General features: G+C 46.9%; 2 protein-coding genes across 4 annotated transcripts in view; one reads left to right on the top strand and one right to left on the bottom strand.

The window, feature by feature from the left end:
- Positions 1-8,555, bottom strand: part of GGT7 (gamma-glutamyltransferase 7) — a 22,650-nt gene extending 14,095 nt beyond the window's left edge. Inside the window, exons 1-4 of the mRNA XM_007447791.1 lie at positions 8,387-8,555; positions 1,996-2,231; positions 1,467-1,618; positions 101-218 (exon numbers count right to left, since the gene is read on the bottom strand). Of these exons, the coding sequence (XP_007447853.1) occupies positions 101-218; positions 1,467-1,618; positions 1,996-2,231; positions 8,387-8,555 (675 nt within the window). The remainder of the gene's footprint in view (positions 1-100; positions 219-1,466; positions 1,619-1,995; positions 2,232-8,386) is intronic.
- Positions 8,556-10,823: 2,268 nt separating this feature from the next.
- Positions 10,824-17,139, top strand: part of ACSS2 (acyl-CoA synthetase short chain family member 2) — a 49,065-nt gene continuing 42,749 nt past the window's right edge. For 2 of the 3 annotated variants that reach the window (XM_007447786.1, XM_007447787.1), the window contains exon 1: positions 11,659-11,940. In XM_007447786.1, coding sequence (XP_007447848.1) covers positions 11,763-11,940 — 178 coding nt within the window. In that variant the 5' untranslated portion in view covers positions 11,659-11,762. Of the gene's footprint in view, positions 10,995-11,658; positions 11,941-17,139 lie in introns of those variants that run through there. The other variant, XM_007447788.1, reaches the window with a different exon arrangement.

Here is a 17,139-nt window from a genome sequence, read left to right as displayed (position 1 = left end):
CTTTCCCTCACCTCCATGGTAAATATTCAGCAAGGTAATGCTTGGGTTAGCAGAAGGGCAGTGAAGGGAGACACTCCCCCCTTCTCACCAGGGTCCCCACCTTGGTCTCCCAGGATCTCTGCAGGGCCTCTTCTCTGAGAGCCCCTGGTGCAGACTCTCGGAAATCAATTAGGTGGCTCTTATTCCGTCGGATGTCATGTACCAGCATCACACCCCCACTAGGAGAGACACGGAAGGGGGAGGGTGATGATAAGATGCTACTCCTCTGAACAATTAACCTGCCGTTCCTCAAGCCCCCCACACTGATGGCTAAAGGCTCAGTCTGTCATCAGGAGTCAGGTGTCTGAGCTCCCTCCCCAGCAGAGATTCAGAGACTCAGCTACCCTATTAGGGTGGGGAGTGAAATCAAGGGGTTGGGGGACCCAGAGTCCATAGACCTCTTCCAGCCTGTTACTGGAGCCTTTAATCCCTGACAAGGGAAAACCCAGAGACTGGGAGAGCGGGATGTTCTGCTCCCCCTCCACCCCCACCTCCTACCACAGTTGGACCCCTGCCAGCTTCCTGCACCTGCCTCTGTGGTACGTCCCTCTCCCTCTCCCAGGACTGAATTATGTAAGGACAGACTGTACACAACCAAAAGTGGAATTTCTTTCATAGGGCCTGGAAGGCTGGTCTTTCAGGAGCCAAGATATGGACTTAGTCAGCTTGTCCCTTTTCTGTGGTTTGCTTCCATCTGAGACGGGGGTTACATCTGAGATAACTGGGCTGCCAGCTAACATAATAGGGAAAGCAGGACAGCTAAACAAAAGGGAGTGGTAGGAACTATGGCCAAGTGGACAGTACAAGCCCCATCATGGGAAACAGCTTCTATTCAGCTCCAGATAACTGCAGCCGGGTGAGAATGTAGGCCCGATGCTATTAGGTCTCCTGATTGTTCAAGAAATGTTAGAAATCTGGATTTTTATGAAAATTCTCAATTTTTTAACATCAGCAACCAAATTTTAAAAAATTTAAGTGTGCAAACTAAACCAGGCTGTGTGCCGGGTGTAGCCCGTGGGTGGCCGGTGTATAGTCTCTGTTTTAAGAGGTCTTACCCTGGGGTGTATTTTTTGAGGATAGAGGACCCATTGCTTTCATCAGACTCACAGGGATGTGTTTTAAGGATTTGTAAACGCTAAATGTTGAAGTATCACAGCCTTAATTAACGACAGCACACCCCCAACTGTGCGCCTCACTTTAGAGTTTATGAAATCCTTCTCCCAGTTAAAGAAAAATCTTCTGAAAACACCTCTTTGGACTCCATGTAAAGAGAAAGGGGTTAGATTGGGCGTAGAAAGAGAAAATGCAAGGAGATGGGGCCCAGTTGCCCCTCTGCTCAAACTTGGAGAAGCGCACATGAGGCCCACAGACCAAGAGACAGAAGGAGGCCTGGGGCACCCCAACCTCCGCAGCTGGGAGCTTCTTACCCGCCCAGGCCAGAACTGTGAGGAGCCACGATCCCCAAACACAGGGCTGCTGCCACAGCTGCATCCACGGAAGATCCCTGTTTACTGAGCACCTCTATGCCCAGCGATGTGCAGTGGGCGGCATCAGTCACCACAGCGCCCTGGTGAAAGATCTGGAAGGGGGAGGGGACTAGGTGGGGGCAGAAGGAGCCCCCTGCCTCCCTAAGGCACCTCCACTAACCCCAGAACCTCCAACAGAGGGTGGGGCTGGGAGCCCTGCCCTTTTATCCCCTTGACTCTCCCCTAAGAGTCTTCTTTCCTTACCTCAAGTGCCTCCTAGCTGATCAGTTCCCTTCTTTGAGCTCTTTCCGCCTCACGCCCAGGAGGCCCTCCCTTGAGACCTTCCTCTCCCATGTCACCGCCCTCTCCCCTTTCCATTTGCTGGCCCCCTTTCACCACACAGCCGGTCCTCAGTTCCCAAGGTCTCCTTAAGCCCTTCGTCACCCCTCCTCCCCAGGTTCTCTCCTCTCCCCCTCCGCTTCCTCCTCACCTGGGGGTCCCCGAAGTAGATCTGCATGATGAGCGCCACAGTGACACCGGTGGCAAAGGTGAGGCAGGCTGTGACGATGACCGTGAGCCCGTCCTGGCGGCAGGAGCACTCGGACGCTGCCGCGGAGAACGGGTCTTTGCGCGTCTCCCGCAACGGCGACCCATCCTGGCTGCCCATCTCCGACGACGACGACGGCAGCCGCTGCAGCCGCGCTGACTTCAGGAAGGAGTCCGGGTCTGCGGGTGGCGGGGGTCGGTCTGGGCGCCTCTTACCCGGCCCTACCCGCCCTCTAGGCGGGGCTATTCCGCGTCCCCCCACCTCTCTCGGCCCCCGCCCCTCCAGTCAAACTCCACTAGACAGCACTGCTCCCCTTTCAGTGTCTCCCCATGCACCCCAGGGAGGGCCGTGGGGGAGTGGGGGGTGGTCCTCGCTTGGAAGAGACAGGGACCCTCAACTGGGCAGCAGGGCGGCTGGATTCCCATCCCTAGGCCACATCGCCTGGGACCCGGGACCCAGGGCTGAGAACACTTCCTGGAGAGGCAGGGGTTGGGTCCTCCCTGGAAACCAGATCTTGCCTCAGCTGGGGCCCAGCCTTCTGTGCAAGGAGGCAGCTCCATAAACTGAGCGGAGGGGCCCTGTCTTCCAACCTTGTTTTCGCGATCCATCCATCCATTCATTCATTCAACAAATATGGAGGGCCTGCTATTTGTCTGGTCCCATGCTAGATGCTAGGGGAAAGGAACAAACAGTTCCTGCTCTCATGGGTTTTGAAAACCAGTGGAGGAAGAAGATAATAAACAAGTAAACAAAGGAGTATATCATTACAAGCTGTGGCAGGTGCTATGAAGAAAGAGAAGGATGACAAGGTCCTACTGTATAGCACAGGGAACTATATTCAATATCCTGTGATAACCATAATGGAGGGACTTCCCTGGTGGTGCTGTGGTTAAGAATCTGCCTGCCAATGCAGGGGACACGGGTTCGAGCCTCATCCGGGAAGATCCCGAGCCGGGATGCCACGGAGCAACTAAGCCCGTGCGCCACAACTACTGAGCCTGCGCTCTAGAGCCTGCGAGCCACAACTACTGAGCCTGTGGGCCACAACTACTGAAGCCCACGCGCCTAGAGCCCATGCTCCGCAACAAGAGAAGCCACCGCAATGAGAAGCACGCGCACCACAACAGAGAGTAGCCCCGCTCGCTGCAACTAGAGAAAGCCCACGTGCAGCAACGAAGACCCAACACAGCCAAAAATAAATAAATAAATAAATAAATAAATAAATATTTTTTAAAAGCCATAATGGAAAAGAATGTGAAAAAGAATGTATATATGTATAACTGAGTCACTTTGCTGTACAGCAGTAATTAACACAACATTGTAAATCAACTATACTTCAATTAAAAAAACAATAGAATTATAACAACAACAAAAAAGGATGAAATGATAGAGAATAATGGTACATGTTGGAGGCACTTAGCTGGGGAAGTCAGGCAAGGACTCTCGCAGAGGCGACTTTTAAGCTGAGAACTAAGGGAAGAGGAGCCAGCCATATGTAGAGCAAGGAGTGAGTGTGTAGAGTGTTCCGCAAAGAAGGAACAGCAGGTGCAAAGGCCTTAATGTAGGAATAAGTTTGGTGCATTAGAAAACAAATAACCAAGGTTGGGGTGGCTCTGGTGTGGTGAGCAAGGGGAAAGGAAAGAGTAGTAGGTGGAGGCTAGGGCAGATGTGCTGGGCCTTGAGGGCTTAGTGAGAAGGTTGGATTTTACCCTGAGAGCCACAGGAGGCCACTGGAGAGTTTTAAGCAAGAATGTGAAGCCTTCTGTTTTGTGTTTTAAAAAGATCCCTCTGGCTGCTATCTGGAGATTGGATGTAAGGATAATAAAAGTAGAGGCAGGGGACATTTGAAAGCTACTTACTTGCTGGGTGACTATGGACAAGTCATTTCAAGTCATGAGCCTCACTTTCCTCATCCTAATAATGGAGCTGATCCCTAACTGGCTGGATGGGTACAAGGATTCAAAAAGGTGATGTATACCAGGCACTCTGTAGGTGCTCACTCAAAGTTATTTCCATTTCTTTTCCACCCTGGCCAGGGCTAAGACCCTCTTCCATCCCATAGTTTCCCTCCTCTGGGATATATTAGCCTTGAACCCAGGTCTCTAAATGGTCTAAAGGTCCTGGGTGTTTGTGAATAGTAAAAAAATAGCCTGATACCTTGACCTTAATATGTGACTGTACTCACAATGTGTTTTTAAAAGTTCATTCATTCAAAATATTCTTGAACACTTGCTACTATGACCTAGGAGTATAACCCCTTTAAAAGTCTGTGGGATAATATTAAGAATTGACTGTTATATTTTCCTGTTTAAAATACTATCATGGTTCATCAGTGCCAAAATGATAAAAATCCAAGCTCCTTAACCTGGTGTTCAAGGACCTCCATAATCCATACTTCCCTCTTTTGTATAAATAAGAAACCACATACATATATGGATAATTTTTAGAAATTCTTCATGGTGTTACTTTTGGGGGAAGATACTGAATATGGGAATGAGATGGAGTGGGAGAATTTGTTTGAAATTTTTACCACTTACATATATTTCTTTTGTTTTTTAAAATCAATACATATATTTTTAAATAAATAGGAAAAACTGCAGGAGATAAGAATGGAGAAGAGGACTTTTACTTTTTCTCACTGTTCTTTTTTTTTCACCATGAACATATAATTTGTTTTTAAATTTCTATTTAATAAAAGAGACTTGTCTTCTGGAAGCCTCCCTCAGTTGATCATGCTTGCTTCTAACCCTCAGCACCAGCACCAGAGTCTGTAAATAAAACTGATTTACAGTTGATAAACTAATTCAAGTTGATATTTCCAGGCACTTGTCCTTAAATCTGTTTTCTCCAATCAGATATGAGGAGCCAGGAGGTGAAGATGCTATGGCCCCATCAGAGTTAGATATATTCAAGACTTCGTATTCTACCAATAATTTATTATGAATATATAATATAAATATAAATGAATATTGTTTTCCATTTATTCAATAAAAATATTTACTGAGTATCAACTGTGTAAGTGGTGGAGAAGCAATACCATTGATTTTGCTGATGTGTAAGGACAACAGCAGGACATTGGGAAAAGGCTAGTTTGGGACCAGAAGAAACAAGTCATTTGGGAGAAAAAGGATGAGTTTAATTTTGGCTATTCTGAATTTGTGGACAACAGCAGGAGCTGTCTGAAGGCAGTTGGCTTAGTAGGCATCTAATTTTTATCTGCTTAGTCACCATTCCCCACTCAATTTTCTTTTAGAGAACAGCAAATCCCCTCTCTCCTCCCTCATTCCCTCATTCCTGGTCAGAGTGAGTACATGACCTAGGCCTAGCCAATCAGAACAGGCACCTCTGTACAGTGATTGGTTCAGGTTCACGTGGCCAGCACCAGCACCAATGATTTTCAAACTCTGTTTTGTTTTGTTTTTTGCTAAAATATTGGGAAAGAGAAAGACTTTCTTGTCTAGGTTGCTAAGGTGGTAAGATGTAAGCCTGTTGATGCTGGGGACATCTTGCTCCCACAAGATGGGAGGTTTTCTGAAGATGAAGCCCATAAAAATGAAGGCAGAGCAAAAGATGGAGAAAATCCAAATCTTTTTCAGGTACCTCAATGCAGCTATGCCTGAAGCCCTATATCCTGAACTTTTCAGTTATGCTACCCAATAAAATTCTCTTTTTAGATGTAGCTCAGTTTTGGTTGGGTTTATGACAAATAAACCCTGAACAGAGTTGACTTTGTCCCTGGCTTGCTTACTCCTCTGAGGGGAGAATCACTAAAGATTTTTGAAACAGGGAGTGACATGATCAGAAATGCAGGGTGCTGGATGGATTGGGTTGGGAGGGGGTGGGGGAGAATCAGGAAGCAGGAAGAATAGCTAGAAGCCTATGGGTAATAGAGATAAGAGAGGATGGTGGCTTAGTCTACAGTGGTGATGACAGGGATGGTGAGATGGAATTTGGAAGATACTTAGGAGGAAGACAGAGAGCATCTGACCACTATTTAGAAGTGAGCAGAAGGAAGAGAATCATGGGTGGCTCCTAGGCTTCTACCTTGGGGACTGGACGGATGGCAGTGTCATTAATTGAGAATGACATTGGGGGAAGAACAGGTGTATGGGGAAGAGAGGATGAGTACAGCATGGAACATGTTGAAGGTGAGGGACTTTCGGGACATCTAGAGGCAGATGTCTGGGAGAGAGAAGAACACATGGGCCTGGAGCTCAGAAAAGAGCAAAGAAAGTTTTCGCCAGTCTTGGAGTGGTCACCATCTAGCTCTGTTTTCCAGAGGGCCTGCTGTGGGGTGCCTGGCACTTGGTTCTGTGGAATGGCAGGCTAGAGGCTAGCTGGGCACAACCAAAGTCCTGCATAAGAGGATGGGGCAGTACCATCAAGTGGCACCAGCAGGTTGAGAACATAGCGGGTCATGTTAGCCAGCAGGCTGGTCCAGCTGGGCCAGAGGAGCCTTGGGGCTTGGAAATAGTGCTGGGAGACATGGTATTGAAATGACTACACAGGTAGGATGGCAAGGTCCTTGGAACCTTAGTGCACAACTTGGCATAAGGTGCAGCTTCCTAGAAACTCAGGTGACCAGGGTCTCTACTGGATTTTTATACAGTTGAGGGCAGAGCCTGTATTAACTCCTCAAGGAACTCCCTGAGGTTTGAGAACTCCTTCCCTTGCCATTCTTTCATCCTGAGATCTTCTCTTTCATTCATTTATTTCTTCAACAGTTTTTATTGAAAGCTTAGCACTGTGCTCGATGGTGCAGAAAGGATGGTGAACAAGACAGTCATGATCCCATCCTCACAGGGCTTATAGACATGGAATAATCAAAGGTTGCACAAATAAATAATCACAGGTTTTGATAAATGCTAAGACATTCATAGGAAAGGAGGATAAAACATATCAGGGGTTTCCAATCTCTAGATTGGGAGAGATAGGCATTCCCAGTTGAGCTGGAAGAGGAAACTAAGACCTAGGTCAGGGTAGGTGTGCCCATTGTCACACAGTGAGTCAGGGCAGTGCTGGGACCATGAGTGGTATTCTTGGCTCCTGAACAAAGGACCTGGTTTCAGGCTGGTATCCACCAGGACACATCCTCCCACTTCTCTCCCGGCTACCTCCCGATTCCAGGGCTACTCCCTTCAGAAAAGAAGTTTTAATCTGCGGCTTTGACATGTGATGACCATAAGCCTCCCCACCCTCCCCTCAAACCCCCTCCAGGAAGGGTACAAGATAGTCAGGTTGGCAGGGGCTGCTGGTCAGGGCCAGGTGACTGGAGAATTGTGGAGGGGGAAAGAATTTGGGGCTGTCAGGCTAGGAGTAGCCACAGAAGGGCCGGGCCAGAGAGGGCTGGGCAAGAGAAGCAGGATCTGCCAGGCTGGTGAGGGATAGGGCTCAAGTGCAGGCACTGAGAGGAAGAGAGAGTGAAGTAGAAGGAGGCTCTAATGCCAGGAAGTGACGTTGAGGGAATGGGGGATGGAGGATGGAGGATGAAGAATGGAGGGGAGGACAGAGAGCTGAGCCACATGGACAGGGGAAAGAGCATTAGGGAAGAAATGCTCAGAGAGCTCTCAGCCCCAGGTGTCCCCCAAGTCCTGTCTCCTCCCTCCCTACTCCCACCCCTTGCAGTTCCTGCAGAGGGGCTGAAGAGAATACAGTAAAATTCTGAAGCCTGCTTCCTAGGGGGCAGGGTACCTTACTAACATCCTGGCCTGATCCACTGCTCTGGGAGGGGTGAGGTATCCACAGGGCAGTGAAGGTGCTCTGGTCCCCAAGGACTTTGAGAGGTCATGCAGTCCATCCCCCTGTCTCCCAGTACCCATCACTCGCAGATGGATGGGAATCGTATTCTCTTTACCCCTCCCGGGACACAAAGAGATTCTCAGCTTCTTCTCAAGGTCTCTCCTTCCCACAATCCCTGACTGTGGGGAAGTTCTTCTCAAGACCTAGCTTCTATCCATCCTGCTGCAGTCTCTGACTTGGTTTCTCCTACCCTGTTCTCTGTGACTAGAGAAAATCCTCTTCTAAGTGATCACAGCTGTTCCTTAGGAACTCCCTGCCAACATTCCTTCCTTATTAGTTGGTTCTTCCCAAGGGGGTAACCCCAACCCCTCCTACTGCAGTCCCTAGCATCGTTCTCCCTTGTCGCATCCTAAGCCTCCAAGGAAGAAATGCATCCCCAGCCCCACCAGATAATTAACAGAGACAAGAGAGGAGAAGGGAGAGGTCCAGGAGGAAGGGAATGAATTAGGGAGGTGGAGCTGGAGGTGTTGCTTCGCTTAGATGAAGGAGGACCGGGGACGTCCAAGGGGGCAGGGACGGGGCCAGCGGGCCTCACCGGTATCTGGGTCTCCCAGGAAGGCGTCCTCGTCCTTGCGGCTCCTCAGAGGGGCCGCGGGCAACGGCTCGTCCTCCGGCAGCCTCGGGAAGCTGGTGATGCTCATGTAGTCCACCGGTGAGTAGGCGCCCAGGGCGCTCTCCTGACTGGCCTCGTTCTCTGCCGCCATCCTCGCCCGCGCCCCCAGCAGCGCAGCGCCTGCCGGAAGTGGGGCGGCGGGGGCCGGGCTGGGGCTTAGCTGGGGGGGACGGTGGGGAGGAGGGAGGAGGGCGGGGCCTGAGCTCCTGGACCGCCGAGAGGGGGCGCCTCAAACCCAGACCCTGGAGGGTGTCGGGGTTTGACTCGGCCCCGTCTGCTTAACGTTGTCAGCCTGCATTGAGAGCGCAGGTTGGGGTGTGGGTGTGGATGCAGAGCCTGGAGGACGGGTCCGGGTCGCGCAGTCGGGGGTCAGGAGGGAAGAGCACGCGGTAAGCGCGACCTTAGTGGCTCGGGGCACCTTACGTAGCCCAGGGACCAAACCCCTTCCTCCTTCCAGTTTGAGCTAGGATCCTCCTCAGACTCCAGGCTCCTTCCTCTGCTCGCAGTCCCTTTCACTGCCTGCAAACCTCCTGTCGACCCCAGATACTGTCTCTAATGCCAAACTCCTCGAACCTCAGACCCCTCCTTGGACTCCAAGATCCTTATCTTCCTATCTCAGACTCTTCCTCCGACCCCAGACCCCTCTTTCGACTTCAGACTCCACCTTCACCCCTGACCCCCAGCCCCAGCCCCTACTCCGTGCGCAACCTGCTTCATTTCGAGGCCCGTCCTTGGACATCTCTCCTCGGACGTCAGATCCTTCCCTGGACCCCGCCCCCCCACACTTCGTCGACTACTCTTTCAATCACAACCGCTTCTAGAACCCCTGACCTATCAGCATAGGGCAGTGAGCCTAAACTTGAGGTTGTCTTAGGACCAGCTTAAAAGCGGATCCCTAGATTCCACTTTAGCGATCATGATTTAATTGGCTGGAATGGGGTCTCTGGAACTTGCATATTTACCATTATTTAAAGAGCTTTTATTTTATGTGGTTCTGGAAAGGAAGCTTTGAGAAAGAAATCATGGTGGTGGTGATATGGTAGGAGTGGGCTGGGTTGGGGGAGGATAAAGGGGTAGGGAATGGGTCTAAAGTCTAGGTATCTGGGTTCTATTCCCTCTGCTACAGCTTACAAACTGTGTGATCTTGGGCAAAACACTTAATCTCTTTGAGTATGGGTTTCTTCATTTGTAAAATGGAGAGAATGACTGTATCCATCTCTGGGTTGTGAGGACTAAATGACACACGGGAAGTTTTTAGTATATGGCTTGACACCTACTTAATACAGTAAATGCCATAATCATTATTAACATTTTTTTCTTAATCTCGTGGATTCTCATCTTGTCCAACCGGATCCATCCTCTTCTCACTGAGGAATTCCAACTACACCATAGTTTGCACTACTACCCCATTTCCAGGGATGGGGTGTTGGTTCCCTATATTATTAGGCCAGACTTCCATTTCACAGTCCACAGGCAGAGGGAGGGGACTGGTCAAGCCCCTAGCCACACATCCCCTCCTTCCCCAACCCCAGGCTCCAGGCTCAGAGATGACCTGAACTGCTTGTAAATCCATTATGGGCCCAGCATCTGCAGTGCCACCTGTAGACAGGAGAGGGCAGCAGTGTGTTGGGAACAGCTCTGGGGCCTGAAAGAACGGCTGGGAAGAGAGGGGAGAAGGGAGAGGGCTGCCCAGAACTTTGTGTGTGGGATGGAAAGATGACCATTTATACTAGGACTGTGTGCCATTGCATGTGCCTTTCTCTTCACAGAGGTTCCTATCTCCTCAGTGAGGTCCATAGGGCTTATTATGCTTCAGTGAAGTCTGATCCCCTGAGTAGGGTCTGTCCCCACTAAATAAGGTCTGTGCCCCCTCAGTGGTGTGCATTCCCTCAGTGTAGTAAGAGGCCCTTCAGTGGGGTTGAGTCCTCTCAGTGGGGTTCATGTCTCTTTAGTAAAGTCTGTATCTTTTGTATCTCTTTGGAGGAAGCCCATGTCCCCTCAGTAAGGTCAGTGACCTTCAATGCCATTCATGTCCTATTAGCAGGGTCCACAGCCCTTTCAGTGAGATCTGAGATGCCCCCGTAAGATCTGTGTTCCCTTAATGGAGTCCATGTACCTTCAGTGAAGTGTGTGCCCCTTTTGTGCAGTTAATGCCTCCTCGATGAAGTATCGTCTTCTCAGTGGGGTCCATGTCTATTCTATGAGGTCTGTAACCCGTCCGGGAGCCCTGAGACCCTTTCCTTAGGATTGGGTAGGCTCTGGATCAAGGTCTGACCATGGGGAGGTTTGTTTGTTTGTTTTTCCAGTTTAGGGTGTGCTGGCCTGCGACTAGCTGGACAAAGAACAAGAGAGCAGGTGGGAAGGGAGGCTGGGCCAGGTGGGGTCCTGTGTAGGCTTTAGGAAGTGGGGGCTGCCTGCTTCCGGGCCTCAGAATCACTCTTGGAGTTAGATACTTAAGGATCCTTCCTGCCTTAACGGCCATTCTGTGAACCGATGGGCAGGAGTGGGCCCTTCTTGGTGGTAAGTGCAGGTGGGAGATGGAGGGTCCTGGCTGGTCTTTCCTTTCTGGAGTGGAAGGGATAGAGGGAAGCCAGAGGTATCTGAGCCCAGGTGTGGCAGGGGAGGGGTCTCTTGGTGAAGTAAGAGACTGGGAAGGAAAGAAGGGTGTGATTCCTTCTACTTGCATAGACTTTGTCATTTCACAAGCCTTAGCGTCAGCCTGATGAGGCGGTAAAAACACCTGGAGTCAGGAGACCTAGGTTTGGCCCAAGTTACGGTCGTTGTTTTTTTCTGTGACCTTGTACAAAGCCCTCCCTTTCCCTGAGTTTACCATTTATGCAATGAAATGGGTTTACTAGCAAAGACTGAAGGCGCCTCCTAGTCTTCACTTAATGAGTCTTTGCATTTTGGGTCTGGAAGGAAACTCGTAGATCCTGTCACAGCTAGCCTCGCCACTCCCCGTCACTCCATGCATGGGCCCACCCTCTCTCCCGTCACGCCTGGCCCCTCCCCTTCTGCTTTCACGCTGCGGTTCCACCCCTTCCGCAAGTCAGCTCCGCCCCATCCCCCAAGCAATGTTCGACTTTTCCCTATCGGTCTCTTTGCTAGCCCTGGTCCCACCTCCACCAGGCATGGCTTCACCCCTCCGGGCCGCCTCCCCCGCCACATGCCTAAGCCACGCCTCTGCTATCAGGCCCCGCCCTTCTCTGAAGGCCCCGCCCCTCGGTCGGCCTGTTTTCCCCCTCCTGGCCGCCCGCAGAGACCGCCAAGGCTGCTACGGTGTTCGGAACTTGAGGTTATGGGGCTTCCCGAGGAGCGGGGCCGGAGCGGCGGTGGAAGCGGGGTCCGGGAGGAGGCTGGAGCCCGGAGCCGGGCGCGGAGTTGGTCTCCGCCGCCCGAGGTCAGCCGTTCCGCGCACGTCCCCTCGCTGCAGCGCTACCGCGAGCTGCACAGGCGCTCCTTGGAGGAGCCGCGAGGTGAGGCCGGGCCCGGGCGGGCCTGAGAGACGTCAGGGAGGAGAGAAGTGGGGGGCTCACAGGAGAGTGAGGAGTTGGGGTTCCCTTGGGAAACTGAGGGGTCCGTGAGAAGCTAGAGGTTTTGTGAGGGAAGAATTGCGGTTCTTTAAGGAGACGGAAAAGGGGTTCCGGGAGGAGAGGGGGGTTCTCTGAGAAGGAGGGTTCTGTAGGAAATGAGGGTTCCCTAGGAATTGGGGGGGTTCCTTGGCGGCTTGGGGGTTTCGTGAGGAGATGCAGGTTTTGTGAGGAGAGTGAAAGTGTCCTAAGAAGAGAACAGTTCCTCAGGTGAAAAGGCGGGTTCTTAAGGGCGTAGAGCGCCTTGAGGAGAGGCGGGCCACAAAGAGAATTTTCTTTGCTGCTTTTCAGACCAGCGTACCCAGTGCCTCCTGACACCTTTAACCTGTGAGTTAGTCTCCACTGCTGAGGGGCAGGCAGTAGGGTCCCATCCCGGGGTCCCCAAATTAGTAATGGAGTCCCAGATCTATTTTTAGTATTTTAGAAATGCCAATGGAAACTACCATATAAGACTGAACAAGTCACTAAAATGTTGTCTTTTAAAAAAAAAATTAGGGATGGGATTGTAATAACTCAGAAATTCTGATAGGTAGTTCCATGTCTTTAAGAACGTGTGGGGAAAATTCCCCATCTGTGCCCTCAAGCTGGGTTAGGGGTCACAACTGTAGCTGAGGTGGGAGGCAGCATGATGTTGGCAGTGGGACAAGCATGAGCCACCGAATCAAACTCAGAAAAATCTAGATTTAGATCCTGGCTCTACCACTCATTTACTGTGTGGCCTTAGGCAGATTTTAAAACCGGTCTGAAATTCCTTTTCTTTATCTATAAGACAGAGGTAATAATACCTGCCTCACAGTTTCGTTTGAGGGCAAAAATGAGTAATAAGTGAAGTGTGCATTATAGAGTGCCTGATGCACAGTAGTGTTCACTAAATAGCGGTTAGTCTGATAACAATAAGAACAAAGTGGATGAAGCAATTATTGAGTAATGCAAGATGAGACTGAATCAAGTGTAGAGTGGTTGATTGCTGCATGCAGTGTCCAAGTTTGAGTCCTCAGACCTCTTTTATTTTTTTAAGGTGTTCATATAGATATTTATTGACTAAATTTGCCTACATAGTGTCTTACTGCTCATTAATGTATACCACACCTTAGACAAATATTACACTTAAAAGAGTCAACTGGTTGGTAATTCTTGCCTTGCCAAAAGTTTCTACTCTTTATAAAAGAATTCACAGTAGGCTTCCTTTAATAGGGAAATGAGCCAACATCTTTAAATAAAAACACAATCACATGGAACTTTCATAAAACACACTTATATCACACACCTGTATCCACCAACCATTCCAGGATTCTGACTTTTTGGGATAACACTGTGTTTTTCTTGGGATTCTCTAGGAATAAAATATAAAGACCAATTAATATACTGGTCCTATAATAATATCATATCTTCATTTTTCCAATGGAGACTGCCTGGTTGGCTCTCAGAGAGGTGATGTAATCTATAGTCTCACCCCCTAATCTAAGTTCACTTTCAGGTTAGATGTCCCCAGCTTGTTTCTTTTCTTTTCTTTCTTTCTTTTTTTTTTTAATTGAAGTATAGTTGATTTACAATGTTGTGTTAGTTTTAAGTATACAGCAAAGTCATTCAGTTATTTATGTATATCCTTTTTCAGACTCTTTTCCCTTATAGGTTATTACAAAATATTGAGTATAGTTCCCTGTGCTACACAGTAGGTCCGTATTGGTTATCTATTTTACATATAGTAGTGTGTATATGTTAATCCCAAACTCCTAATTTATCCCTCCCCTCCTACCTCAGACCTCTTTTCACTTCTCTTCCCTCTCTATTTTCTCCTGTCATGAGTTCATCTGTTTCCCAGGGGTGAGCTGTTTTTTTTTAATTGAGGTAACATTATTTAAGTTTCCTGTGTACAGTGTTATATTTCTACTTCTGTATACACTACAGTGTGATCACCACCAAAAATTTAGTTTCCATCCATCACCATATAGTTGCCCTCTTTACTCATTTTCCCCTCCCCAACCTTCCTCTCTGGTAACCACTGATCTGTTCTCTGTATCTAGGTGTTTGTTTTTGTTTAGTTTGGTTTATTATTTTGTTTTGTTTGCTTTTTATATACCACATATGAGGGAAAGCATATGGTATTTGTCTAACTGTCTGAAATGGTGAGATTTCATTCTTTTTATGGTTGAGTAATATTCATATATCCATATAATAAATATATATCTCTATATTATCACATCTTCTTTATCATTCATCTATCATAGACAGGTTGCTTTCATATCTTGGCTATTTATTGTAAATACTACTACAATGAACATAGGAGTACATATATCTTTTCAAAATAGTGTTTCTGTTTTCTTCAGAAAAATACTCAGAAGTGGAATAATGGATTGTATAATAGTTCTATTCTTAATTTTTTGAGGAATCGCCATATTCCAAAGTGGCTGCACCAATATACATTCCCACCAACAATGTATGAGGGTTTCGTCTCTCCATATCCTTTCCAAAATGTGTTATTTCTTGCCTTTTTGATTATAGCCATTCAAACGGGTGGAGGTGATATCTCAGTGTGGTTTTGATTTGCATTTCCCTAGTAATTAGTAATATTGAACATTTTTTCATGTGCCTGTTGCCCATCTGTATGTCTTCTTTGGAAAAATGTCTATTCAGCACCTATGCTCATTTTTTAATTGGGTTGTTTGTTTTTTTGTTGTTGAGTTGTATGAGTTCTTTATATATTTTGAATACTAACCCTTTATTGGATATATGATTTGCAAATATCTTCTCCCCAGGGGTGAGCTATTACTGTCACAAGAACTCCTTTTCTACATATTTAGCTCTGTATCCAGGATCTCACTTTTGCTCTAGTCTCAAATTTCATAGGTCTGTAGAGCATTTTATTCACACACCCTGTTGTTATACCATATTTAATATGACTGTGACTCAGATTTACCAATTTTCCCTTCCAAACCTGCTTTCCTCCCTAATTTTCTAATCCCTGTCAATGGCACCATCCCAGATCCTATCTATCTGTATATCTTATTTATTTATAGATTGCTTACTGCTTACTAAGCACAAATTCTGTTTGATTTGATGTAGAAACTGTTATCCCCATTTTATGGAGAAGGAAACTGAAGCTTAGAGAGGTTAACTTAATTGCACAAGGTCACACAGTACTTAGTGGTGGAGCTGTGATTTGAACCAGGGTAGTTTTGATTGCAGAACCTGTTCTCCCAATAGCTATGCTGTTCCTCTTCCCTGATCCACAGGCTGCCTTTCACCAAATTCTGTCAAATACTCTTTCAAAATCTCTCAGGTTACCTTTTCTTCCATTCCCATAGACCCTTTTTATTCAAGGGAGCAGCCTCCTAATTGCTTCTCTCTCTACTAGTCTCACTCATTTCCAATATTTCTGGTAGATTTAGATTTAGATTTATCTAAACACTATTAGCCTGATATTATGGAAACACTGCTTTCATATGTCACTTCAAAAACTTGCAATAGTTCCCTATTTCCTACAGCTTCAAATTAAAATTCTGCCTTTCTTTCAGAGTCTCTGGATAACTAGCCCACCCCACCTTTCTATTCTTATCTTCCGCTACTCCCTACCATATACCCCTCATTCTGCAACAGGTCATTCTTGTTGATACACTGGATACACAAAAGTCCCTTTCCCATCTCCTAGCCTTTGCCCATTCCCTTCTATTCCTCTCTACCTAGTCAAACCCCAACAATTCCACAGAGCATTCCCTGATCATCCCAGACCATTTTCATCTTTTCCTCTTCTAAACTTCTTCAGTACTTAGAATGTGTGCCAAAGAAACATCCAGAGTTCAACAGCTCCACCAGAAATAAACAAAAACAAAAACTAAGTGATCATGGACTTCCCTGGCGGTCCAGTGTTTAAGACTCCAAGCTTCCACTGCAGGGAGCACTTGTTTGATCCCTGGTTGGGGAACTAAGATCCCATATGCAGCGTGGCGTGGCCAAAAAACAAAGCAAAGCAAAGCAAAGCAAAACAAAAAAAACTAAGTGATCATAAAACTCAGTTTTCTTCACTCCTTGTTGATGGACATAAATGTGGTTCATATATAGTTTTACGTAGTTTATGCCTACTAATTATCACTTTAAAATATTTTTGAGTATACACACATTCTCAGCGTAGTTGTAACAACATGGACTTTAGAGTTAGACCCATTTGTTCCCTCTTTAATGGCCATTTAGTATTCTATTGTTATCACTACCAGTATTGCTAGTTTTTAATCAGTTTTTTCATTATTGGGCTTTAGGGTTGTTTCTAGTTTCACTATTATAAATAGTGTTAGTATAAACATCTCTTGAGTAATCTCTTTTTTTCCTTTGGTATTATTTTCTTAGAGTGGGTTCCCCAAAGTTAAGTTAGCAGGTGAAAGGGTATTAAAAATGTTATGATTCTTGTCAGGCATTGCCCTGCTGTTCAGTAAATTGTGCTAATTTCTTATAATGCTGTTATCATATAAGAGTATCTGTTTTCTAGGGCCACTCAGGCATTGAGTTTAATCTTTTAGTCTTTGCTAGTTTTATTGGCATATAATGGCACCTTGGGGTTGATTTAATTTGGATTTCTTTAATTCATTGCAAGTTGTACTCCATGTGATTTAGCTTTCAATTATATTCTGTCTTGTATATTCAAAAATATTTTATGTTAGTCTTATCTCTTTAATCAGATTATATAAGCTAAATCATCTAGCCTTGAACAAGTCACTTTACCTCTATAAATTTGATTTCTTATCAGTAAAATGAGGGGATGATAACCTCTAAAGTTCCTTCCATTATTATGGTTCTAAGTGTCTCTGTCCTCTAGCTCCTGATCCAGTACTGAGATTATCCTAGGTGTTCTGCAGTTGTATGTTTAACCTGTTGAGTACCTTTTCTCCAAAGTAGCCAGGCAAATATTTCAAGATTATAAATCTGATCATGTCCTTCTCCTGATTAAACTCCTATGATGTCTTCCCATTGCTCTTAGGGTAAATAGCAAATTCCTTATGCTTCCTTAGAAGCATTCCTTAGAATCCTTAGTTTCCTTAGAATTTTTCCTTAGAAGGATTGCATTATCTGCCCAGTTTATGCATCAATTCCTGC

Source organism: Lipotes vexillifer, unplaced genomic scaffold (assembly GCF_000442215.2).
Source record: "Lipotes vexillifer unplaced genomic scaffold, Lipotes_vexillifer_v1.1 scaffold397, whole genome shotgun sequence".
NCBI lineage: Eukaryota > Metazoa > Chordata > Mammalia > Artiodactyla > Lipotidae > Lipotes > Lipotes vexillifer.
This window is presented reverse-complemented; position numbering and strand designations above follow the sequence as displayed.